This window comes from Falco naumanni, chromosome Z (genome assembly GCF_017639655.2).
Source record: "Falco naumanni isolate bFalNau1 chromosome Z, bFalNau1.pat, whole genome shotgun sequence".
NCBI classification, from domain to species: domain Eukaryota; kingdom Metazoa; phylum Chordata; class Aves; order Falconiformes; family Falconidae; genus Falco; species Falco naumanni.
The window spans coordinates 75474286-75484916 of NC_054080.1; the positions used below are offsets into that span (position 1 = coordinate 75474286).

Consider the following 10631-nt stretch of genomic DNA (forward strand, 5'->3'; position numbering starts at 1 on the left):
CTGTCAGGGTAGCGCAGGGCTCCGGGTGGCTGCAAAAGAGATATCTGCAAATAAAACAGTGAGATCCAAAGCGGGCGGTGGTCGTTTCCTCCTTCGCACCCTCGGTGCGGGCCGCGGGCAGGCGAGACCCCCGCCCAGACGCGGCCCGGGTTACCCCCCACGGCAGCCGGCGGCTTCGCCTATCGCCGAAGTTTGGCCCTGCTCGGCCGCCACCTTTTTGGCGCGACAGCGGCTGGCCACGCCCTCTCCACGCGTGGCTGTTGCCTTGGCGACCGCCGTATCCGCTCCGTCCTGCCGGCCAATCGCGGCGGCGGGCGCCGGCCAATCAGCGGGCAGGCGGGAGGGGCGGCGGGCAGGCGGCGGGCGCCATGAAGCGGCGGCGCGGCCTGTCCCCGGAGCCGGGCTGCCTGCGGGCCTGGGCCGCCGAGAACCGGGCCCGGGCCGAGCGCTGGCGGGTGCGGCCCATCTTCCCCTCCCTCGGCCCCGGGGCTGCCTCTGCCGGGGCCGCGCCGCCTCCGCTGGCGGTAGCCGCGGGAACGCTGCCGCCTGGCGTTAGGCCGCGGCCTGCCCGTCGGCCGCGACGCGGGGTGGGGGAGCGGTGTTGGGGCCCGGTGGCCAGGCCGGCGGGTGAATGTCTCCTTTGTAGGCGGTGTGGAGCGCGGGGCACGGCGAAACGGTGGCGCAGGAGGTGCGGCAGCAGCGGGCTGGCTTCGGGCAGCTGCTCCGGAGGATGCGGGGTGAGTGGCGGCGCCGTCGCCAGAGGCCGCCCTGCCCCGGGCCTTGCTGTCGTCTCTAAAATGCCGGTCCGTTCCCAGTGTGCCGACAAGCTAGTCTTACATGCTGGGACGGGTGTGAGTTGTTATTACAGAGTTGCGCAAGTCTGGGTGCTAGCAAACAGCGTAGGGCAATCAAAGTTACAAATACCACTGTGAAATCCTATCGCGCTTTCCCTGCTCAGAGGGTGGGTCCAGAATGATGATTTGCTACACATTTACATAGCCATTACCTAACTTGCCTTACTACTACATATGCTCCCTGAGAAAGGGTCTCTTGGTGGGCCTAGATCTTTCCCTTAGAGGAGGGGTCCTCAAACTACAGCCCGCGGGCCGGATACAGACCCCCCAGGATCCTCAATCCGCCCCCCCCCCAGCTGGGGGTTGGAGGGGAAAACAAGCAGCCACAGATGACTCCCTGCCACTTCATCTGCATGCCAGCCCCCTGTTTAAACAGTTTGAGGACCCCTGCCTTAGAGGGTGTGACTTTCAGTATCACTGTAAGGCTAGTTGATTTCTAGGGCAAGGCTAAAAACCGTGACAGCTGACTAACCAGAATGTAACACAAACTTAGTCTAAGCATGCGTGATTTGCGTCATGAAGATAGGATGTTCTTTGTTTTGTCTCTCCCAAAGCTGACTCCCTTGATTAGAAGTCCCTTTATTTGTCATGCTTGACGACTCTACAAGGTCAGCTTGACCTAAACTCTGTGCACATATGATTAAGCACTAAATCACAGTTCAAGAATTTGGGAGTTTTTAGTCAACTTTGCCGTCACCCTCTGTCCCACTGTTGTCTTGGACCCAAAGCAGGTGGGCACAGAAGCACCATTTCCTGAGCACTGGTGTTTACCTGGCTGCAGCTCTGGTAGCCCAGTGCTGGAAGCAAACTTTGGAACGGAGGAGGGTGAAATGTTCCCCGCTGCCCTAAACTGAACTGGGCTTCCAAAGGGATTATGACCCAGCCCCAACCTCTAGCTAATCTTGCTGGGCTGTATGGGCAGAGCTGTGGGGTTTCTGGAAAAAGAGAGACAACCTTTGTCCTAGGAAACTGGAGAAGGGGCTCTCTGCCACAATTGTGGTATAAAGGAAGCCTGATGCAAGGGAGAGGAAGAGAGATGCAGTGTGGGACTCCTGTGCAAAAGGGTGGATGTGTGTTGGAAGAGGGTAGGCTATTGATGCTCTTTTGGGAGAGCTGAAAAATCTCAGTCCTGGAGGACTGCAGCACCTGCATAGCTGGGGAATGGATGTCCAAAGCACCTGGAGAGGTGACACCTGCTGTCTCTCTTCATACTGCAGTCCCCAGGCTATTAAACCTCACCACAACAACAAAAGAAATTACTTGCCAGGGCACTTCTCTTGTCACAGAGGTGGGTCATGACACCTTAGCATGGATAGTTGCTGTTTTTTTCCTAGCCAGCTCAATTTCTTGTTTGGTTGGTTGTGATCACAGGGCTGCCGGCTGCCCTCCCCACCCTGCCTCTGGAGCTTACCGTCCTCTGCAACTCCCTGCTTTTTACTGCGGGAGCTTCTGAGTCTGCCATCAAAGGAGAAGCAGAAGGAATACGCCAGGGGCTCCTCAGGGGTAAGGAGGTCATTCTCTGTACAAGGCTCCTTGGGTCGATGATAGCATTCTCTCTGCTTGGGAGGTGTGCTGGGGGTGGGGGTGTCTGTGAGCAGGGAAGCCTGGCTTTGTGGGAAGCGCAGGACATGGGGTAGCTTGTGGGGGGCCAGGGACAATGTGCAGCTGCCTGGCTGTCTACCTGCTGCTCCTTGCAGGGATGGGCCAGAGGTTTTAAGGAAAACGAGAGGTTTTGAGGCGTGAGGTGCCAAGTCTCTAGCAAAGTTTCAATGACAGTAGAAAACCGGTGTTTTCTCTAATTATGGTGTGCTGGCTTCAAAGAAAACACACCGAAACAGGCTGCAGGTCAGAGAGGGATCTGCAGTGTTGGCACATGCTTGCCCAGGGGCAGATGACCTCAGGAGGACTGGCAGAGTTGGAGTAGTAGCTCTGAACTGCATGTTGTCTCCTGAGCGTGCTGCTGTTAACTCCACTGTCTGAGAGCTTGGTTTCCAGGCTACTGAGGCTGGGACAGCACTGTAACCCCCTTCCATCCCTTATTACAAGGAGCTCGTGCTTGCCTGAGACTTTCAATCTCGCTCTTGGGAGGGTGTCTGTTAGAGGGCACCAACTTGTTGTCTCATGGGTTTTTTGTTTTGTTTTTTCAGTTCTGGAGGCTTGTGGGGCCTGTGGCCAGGACCTTAGCACTGAGGAGCTGTGGCAGAAAGTGCTGCAGGAGGTAACCGTGAAGGAGCTGCAGGCACCTCTGCAACATCTGAGGGCCCTGCAAGCAGCATGGTGGCTGGCAGCCAGCCGCCTGGGAAGCGTTGCTGGCCTCTTCAGGCTCCTGAGCAACACTGAGGTAACTGGGCACAGGCGGATGCTGCAGAGCTCACAGATACCTGCACTGGAGTATGTGCAGATATAAATACCTACAGGTTTGGTAAAGGAGGCAGAGCTGACATAAATACTGTGTTTGTCATAAACCCTACTCTTTAAAACATTGCTGTGACATTTGGAAACCTGAACCCATCAGTGCTGCCCAGACAGTGTAAGTAACCCTCTCTCTGGCATCCCAGCATAGCCTTGTGGCCCTGAGTGTGTTAATGAGTCCCAGAATATCTCCTGCCTGTCCAGGCCCTGGACCTCAAGGTGGCAGACAGGAGATTTGGGCAGGCTGGAAGGGGGCTGCAGGTAGACTTGCAGCCTCTGCAAGCAGTGTGATGCAGAGGAACCTTCTGTGCTGGTTGTGAGGCTGGTGAGGCATCACAATTTTTCAAATGCCCTCCAACAGCACTTGGATCTGTCTTGCCAGGAGCCCCTCGAGGTGCATCTGGCTCTGAGGTGGGGAGGTGCTGCCCTGGGCTAGGCAGGAATCACTGTGGTGATGGGATTGTAGTTGAAGTGAGGGGGTGGTAGAACATTGCTCCCCAGCATAGAGAGCACTGTCAAAGTGTTTGGTGGGAGCTCTGTTTCCTTATGCCCTGGGGTCAGTGTTTCCTGTTTCCTTTCAGCATTCCCTGCTCTCTCTGCTCTCTGTGTTTACAGGACCCAGGAAGAGCTCACTGCAGCAAGGACGAGAACAAACTCCTCTCTCTGCTTAAGGCATGGCAAGCACCTACTGAGAGGGCCTCCCTGCCCCTTGTACAGAGCACCAGGCACTTGAAAGAGATCCTCTGCACCGCAGTGGCCTTCTTGCAAGGTTTGTGTAGAGGAGGTGCTCATGCCAGGACAGCCTCCCACTGCTCTCCTGTCCTAGGACCCACTCTCCCTGCCCTTATCCTGGTTTCTCTCCCCAAGCAAGCCATCCCTTGGGCTTTTCTGGGTTGTTCCTTTGGAAGAGAGTCTGGGCTGAGCTTCTGGGTGTCAACTTTGCTATTTAGTATTCAAAGGGCTTCTCTGCTTTTTCCCCAGCTAAGCCTTTCTCTGCACTGTCACAGGGTTCTTCTGCCTGCCTGTGGCTTTAGGTGGGTGTCTGGGCTCTGCAGTGATTTTGTATGAAGTGGAAGGCTGGCAGGGGACTTAGGATTTTCCTTTCTTCTTTCTGTCTTCTGGCACCTGCCTTGTTGCAAGCACATTGTTCCTGTCAAATGACAGAGCTGCAAGAGCCACCAAAGCTGTTACGCAGCTTTGTAACAGGTGATTGATCTTATCTGACTGCTGTGTTCTGTCCAGCTCGTGGCTTTCCCTTGGTGACTGTCTCAACAACCCCAGCAGTGCTGGGTGAAGCCAGCACTGCCTCACTGTGCTCAGGCTGACAGGGGGGCCTTCCTGCGAGGAGGGAGGGTGGGAGTTTGCCCACAGACCTTTCAAAAACCTTTAGGGTGGCAATAGTATTTCCAGCAGGGAGGTGGCAGATGTGAATGTGAAGTAGGCATGTGAGAGCAGCCTCAAAGAGAAGCCTGAAAAAGCAAATACCATTCATAATAAATATTCGTGTATTAATATCCTAAAGCGTCCTGCTGGGAAATAGCCTAAAGGTGACGGAAAAAGTCTTTCTGAGAGTCTGTGTGTGTTTCCCCATCTGCACCATCACCACTGTGGATGAGTGTGCAGGTGGACCTTCCCAGCACCTACCTCTGTCCTTGTTCTGGGCCAAGGCAGGCATTTGGGTTTGGAAATTGCTGTTATTTCTGGTGGACGTTTCCATAGCATGACTTGTTCTCTTGCAACACCATCAAACCAAAGATGGCAGCTTGGCACCGTCCTGCTCTGCATTGCTGGGTGTGAAAGGGATTGGATGGGTACCTATGACGTTGGGAAGAAAAGGGCATGTATGCTTGCTTGGGGACCAGGTAGGGTGGGAAGGGGAGCCACAGAGCTGAGATTTTGGGTCTGTCCTAGGGCTGCAGGAGCTGGAGGCTGGGAACTTCACCACTGCCCTCTCCCTCCTTCAGGAGGCTGCAGGAGGATTCTGCTCCAAGAGAGTCCTGGCCCAGATCTATACCTGTCTTGGCTGCTGTGCTCAACGAATGGTAACGGCTGTCAGCGGGGAGGGGGGAAACACAGCCTAGAGCAGGGTGGGGAGGCTCAGGCTGATGTCTACACTGCCTCTGTGTGGTCCTAGGGTGCTGCAGAAAGGTAAAGTCTTGAGAAGAAGTTGCCCTTGTGGTCCCAGCCTCCTTGGGCAGCTGCAAAATCCAGGGAGAGATTTTGGCTGAGTGCAAATGGTTGCTGCAGAGAAGCTCTAAAGCAGCCTGAGGAGCGCTGCCTTTGGCTAAAGCGCTGCCCTTGCTTAGTGGGGATCACTGGGGAAGCAGAGCAGGGATCTGGATCCCACCAAACAGTAAAGAAGTCAGCAAGATGCCCTTGCAACATATACCTTTTCCCATCTAACTAGGGCAAGCCTCAAACAGCCCTTCAGCACCTGAAACGGGCCCTCCAGGTAGACTTCCAGTGCCTTCCCGCCCTGTCCCACGCGGCAGAGGTGTACCATGAGCTGGGGGAGACCGACGTGGAGCTGCAGGCCCTGGCTCTGCTCTATGAGGTTTGTCTGCTTCCTGTACCGGGTTATTTTTGCCCATAAGAGCCTGCACAAAGCTTTAAGCAGGCTCCTGCCTTCTGAGGGGCTGTTTGACCCTGGAGGGCTCCCCAGAATAGACCATAGCAATCCAGCCATGGTGGTGCCTTCAAGCAGTGGGCAGGAAGGAGCCCATAAAGATCTAGAATTCCTGCTCAGCACCTGGCAGTTGATGTGGCAAGACCTTTGGGTCTGAGTTCATGTTTTTGGTGGCTTGGGAGAAAAGGTTATGCTCTCAGGTCAGAAGCTATCAGTCTTGCAATAAAGTATCTAACAGTAAAGAGGCCTTTAAAGGGCAGATTGTGGCTGTGAGGGGGTGTGCATTAGCCATAGCAACCTTAGTCTGCCTGGGATGAGCAGGTCACAGTGGTAGACGCCAGGTTAGCTTGTCAGCTGTTTGAAATCTGTAAGACAAACTCAGCTGTGGAGAGGGGTCTGTAGTTACAAATGGCCTGAAATCTGGTCTAACTAGGTCTGTGGCTGCAATTGGAGATGGCACTCCAGGCAGCTCGGAGAACACTGAAATAAAAACCTCAAGTGATCTGGGTGATCTTGCAAATCTCCTGATGGTGGGTGGAGATCAAAAGTCTGCCTGTCCCTGTGTGGTCCCGGTTGCTTTTCCTGGAAGTGGCTGTGCTGTAGCAAGTGAGAACAGCATAGCTGTGCTTATGAAGTGCAGTGCCTTGTCTTGGCGCATCTCCAGGTGCCGGAAATGGCCAGTGGTTGCAGCTGCTTGGGACTTGGCCTGCGTTGTGTTGACCATATTTTCTGTTCCTGTTTCACAGGCTCTGGAAAAAAACCCTCCAGCAGCTGCTTCCTGTAGTCCGTATTTCCTAATCCGAATAGAGCTTCTGGTCCACACACCAATACTAGCTTCTCTCCTTTGCCATCGCCATCCCTCTGAAGTGAAGTACCTGCTGGCACAGCGGTGTCTCCAGGAAGGGAGGTAACAGTGCCTCTGGTCTGCTTGCAACGTGCTGCTTGTTTGGGCTTTGCCATTTTCTCTGTGCTCCTGGAAATCGTGCAGTTCAGCTGCTGTTGTAGGTCTGCTCAAAGCAAGGGTATCATGATCAGAGCGAGTGTGTTGCAGGCAGAGTCTATAGGCTGGTGATCCAGGTTCTGCCTGGCTGCTGGAACTTCTTGGGGTCCCTCTGCTCCTTCCACCACATGTCCTGTCCCTGTTGCAGGGTGGCTGATGCAGTGGAACATTACCTGGATTTTTTGGCTCTGCTTCAGGAAGGGCTGCAGCAGCAGGTAGGTGTCCTGGTGGAGAGCTCCCTTGGTGACTTGGTAGATGAGGTTTGGATCCCCGTGCAAAGGCCTGGGCCCAGGTGTCACCCCTGGACTCTTAAGTTTCAGTGTCTAGTTTGAGATGTGAAGGACAGGAGGTGGGGGCTGGCACCTCTGACCTGTGGCATGGGTGCCCTTGGATTCACACCAGAGACCAAGTGGTGGAGAAACAGCTTCCCCTTCCCTGTGGGGAGCAGCTGTCGGCCTGGCTTTGGATGTCCTTCACTTCAAGAATAGGGATCTGCTGCCTTGATTATACTTCAGTGTCTGCCTCCTCTGACAGGCTCCAGTGTCTGTGGGAGTGGGTATGAGCTTTGCTGGGCAGCAGCTCCCAGTTCCCAGTAAGTGTGGAGTCATTCTGCTTGGCTGGGTGCTCTGCAGTTCTGTATCTGAGCACTGATATCACTTTTGTTCACCAGGTGCCCTTAAATAGTAGCTCAGCTCTGCCCAGGATACCCGTGGTGTTCCTGGAAGCAGCATCTGCCTTGGAGCAGGCTGGGAGGCATGAGGACGCCATAACTGTGTGTGAGGAGGTCATCAGCCGGACAACTCGCCTCATCCTACGGGTGTTTCGAGTGGAGGAACCAGAGTGCCCATCGCCAGGGGCAGGGCTGACAGGTGGCCTCCTGTCCCAGAAGAAGGAAAGTCTCTGCTGCCTTGCCTGGAGAGCAGCTGGATACCTGCACCAGGGCTGGGCGTGGGCCAAAATGGGCAAGAGCAAGGAGGCAATAACGCAATTCAGCAGGTGACAGCCTCACTGGGAGAAGAGGCCTCCCCAGCAGGCAGCAACTGCTGGCAGGGTGCAGGCACTGGCCTGACAACTTGCAGCTGGCTTCTCAGCCCAGCAGTGGTACCATGAAGCTCCTTTGTCCTCCCACCCACAGGTGCCTTGGCGATCTCTGTCGAGTCCAGCTTTGTGGGTTTGGTGTGGAACCAGCAGGTAGGACGCTGCACAGCTGGGAGCTGTGTGGGGCTTGGCTGGGTTGGGATCCATGAGCTTGGCAGGAGCAAGGTGCCAGGCCCAGTGTCACCTGTGGCAGGAGGCACTTGTCCCATGTGTGCTGAGCTCAGTGGCACACTGGAGCCTCTGAAGAGACTGGGTTGATTGGAGCAGGGTTTGACCTCGGCTCTGCCTCCTTCCCAGCCTTCTAGGTTACAGTTAAATGGGCTGTGAACTGGGAAGCTTCTCCAATCCAGATTTCAGAGAAGGGATCTGTACCAGCTGTGTAGGTGGACAGCCAAAGGCCAGGCTGCTGCCCAGGTCACTGTTCACCACAGCTATGTAATGTACCGATGTAAGGGCCTTCTTCACGTGCCCCCAGCCACCTCCTGGCCTCTTCTGGCCTGGCGGAGAGGCTGAGCTCTGCCACTGGTGGTTTGTGGAGCTGGAAGATGAGCAGCCCAAGTAAATTGCCTGTCCTGACTGCTAACCTGGCTCGGCCTGCTGGAACAAGGGAGGGAATGTCTGGAGAATGCTGTCTCCAGGTGTGTGTGTCTTTCTGTGCCAGAGGATCCCCTGCCAGAAGTGGAGGTGCTCCAGAAGATCAGGTTTCTCTCTCTCACTGGGCGAGGTATGCAGTTCCTGGAGCTGGGGAGGCACAAGGAAGCCTTGTTGGATTTCCAGCACGGTTTGCAGATCTCACCAGGTAAGAGGGTCATTCTGGTGAGGAACAGAAGCGATTTTCCAGTAATTTGTCCTAGGCTGCTTTGCTGTCTTCAGCAGAAAGGCCTTATGCTTTAGACCACACTTACCTGTATGTCAGGAACTACAGTAAGGCTACTAGTGATATTACATACTTGAGATGCTTCTCTGGGGCCTGGTCAGCTCACTGCCCTGGAGAAGCAGACCAAAACTGTTGTCAGAGGAGTGTATCATAACCCTGCCCTGCTTGGAAATTTCTCTTCTTCCTGCCCAAACCCCAGCTTGGCACAGCCAGCTTTCTCCCAGACAGGGTCTGCTTTCCCAAAACAGAGGAGCTGGAGTCTGGCTTTATCCTAGGAAGCAGCACATCCATGCCTAGCAGTCTAGAGGCCAAGTGCAGAGGCCTGTTGGGGAGAGGGGAGCAGAATGGGGAGCTGTACGTGTCCTAAGCACAGCTGAGGCATGGTTAGTGGTGCTCCCAGGGGTGATCTGCCCTGTTTAGTGTTCCAGCTGTGCTGACATGCTGCAGGGCTGTGAGCTTCACCAGGATCTACCAAACCTGCTGGTCCCAGTCCTGACTGAGGCTCCACACCTTTCAGGGTGCAGACCTGCCTGCAAGGAAAACCCTAACCTGTGTCCAAACAGAGGTGTGGCTGGCTGTGCTGCAGGGCTAATGCCATCTGCCTTGGCTGCCAGCCCCAGAGTTAATTAGAGCCAGTGATGCAACCAGGATGGTCTCCTCCCCATTATGACACCTCTCCTCATGCTCACATCCCTCCTCTGGCTTCTAAGCTTCTTTTGCAACACCCTGCAAACCACAGCAGTGCTCAGGACCTGCTCCTCCTCTGCTAAGGGCTGAAATTCCCCTTTGTGTCTTGCAGGTGACCCAACTGCTGCCTCTTACCTGGTGCAGACCTTGTGGAAACTGAACCGAAAGCAGGAGGCGGCTGCTCGCTGGCAGAAGTCGTCCCACAGCCCTCCTGGGGAGGATGGGCAGCAGGAAGGGCAGAGAAGGTGTGTAGGAGGAAGGGGGGGGATCTCAACTGGCCACATGAGAGCTCCAGCAGCACAGCCTGTTTAAAACTGCGTGGATGGTTTAGTGCAGCTCCTGCTAGCCTGCACCCACAGCTCAGATGCAGGGGGAAGTTTCTCAGACACATTGCTGTGGGAGAAACCATGGGCTGTGGCTCTGCAGGGACTCCCCAGAGCACAAAAGAGCTGACATGTGCCAAATGGGAGCGCAGAGGCTAGGGGCAGAGCTGGGGGGCTCTGCACAGGGAGCGAACTTCCTCGTCAGAGCATGGCAAGGGAATGCTGCAGTCCTTGCTGCAGCAACGCTGCCTTCTCTTTCAGACCCTTCCCTTTGTACCTGGTTTCATGTCTGAAGCAGACGATGTTCCCACACAGTGAATCTCTTGCTAGAAGCATACAGGATTACCTGGAGACTATGAGCCAGGACCCCCTGAGCTAACCCAATCTCACCATCTTCACCTGCTGAAGTCTCCCTGCACAAGCTGGCCTGAAGCCTTTAAGGACTCCTCTAAGACTCACAATCACTCTTGAATAAAGCTTGATTTCCAAAGTACTGAAATGTAATATATCTTCTGTTCTAATAAAAGCCTCGGCTCTGTGCCCTTTTTTCAGGAGCAGACCTTTGAAGTCATGGCCTTGATGCTGCCTGGTGCTGCTGCGAGCCTGTGGGCTATGCTGTGGGAGATCACAGGCAGAGGCAGCCTCATCGCCTGTGCAGCTGTGCGCGGTGGGGCTGGCTGTGCTCCGGGCTCCAGGGAGGTGGTGGCAGAGCAGACAGCCTCATGAAGGATAGGGCTGTCAGATCATCTGTCCT

General features: G+C 55.1%; 1 protein-coding gene across 2 annotated transcripts; it reads left to right on the forward strand.

Moving 5' to 3' along the window:
• Positions 1–331: 331 nt before the first annotated feature.
• FANCG (FA complementation group G) lies at positions 332–10370 on the forward strand. 2 transcript variants are annotated; one of them, XM_040580519.1, is made up of 14 exons: positions 333–455; positions 647–737; positions 2226–2357; positions 3002–3195; positions 3882–4035; positions 5178–5308; positions 5674–5820; positions 6639–6799; positions 7041–7107; positions 7563–7888; positions 8028–8083; positions 8652–8789; positions 9667–9799; positions 10139–10370. In XM_040580519.1, exons 1-14 carry the CDS (start codon positions 369–371, stop codon positions 10254–10256), a joined length of 1935 nt encoding a protein of 644 aa, XP_040436453.1. In that variant the 5' UTR covers positions 333–368; the 3' UTR covers positions 10257–10370. The 2 variants fall into 2 exon arrangements, with proteins under 2 accessions (XP_040436454.1, XP_040436453.1); XM_040580520.1 differs by lacking the exon at positions 10139–10370 and having other exon boundaries at positions 332–455; positions 8654–8789; positions 9667–9778.
• Positions 10371–10631: the final 261 nt, after the last annotated feature.

Bases quoted from the DNA above. Each gene is read 5' to 3' on its own strand.
- FANCG (XM_040580519.1), top strand. From the start codon at position 369: ATGAAGCGGCGGCGCGGCCTGTCCCCGGAGCCGGGCTGCCTGCGGGCC. The intron at 6,800-7,040 runs GTAACAGTGCCT...TCCCTGTTGCAG, and splicing joins CGGTGTCTCCAGGAAGGGAG to GGTGGCTGATGCAGTGGAAC. The intron at 7,889-8,027 runs GTGACAGCCTCA...TCCCACCCACAG, and splicing joins GCAATAACGCAATTCAGCAG to GTGCCTTGGCGATCTCTGTC.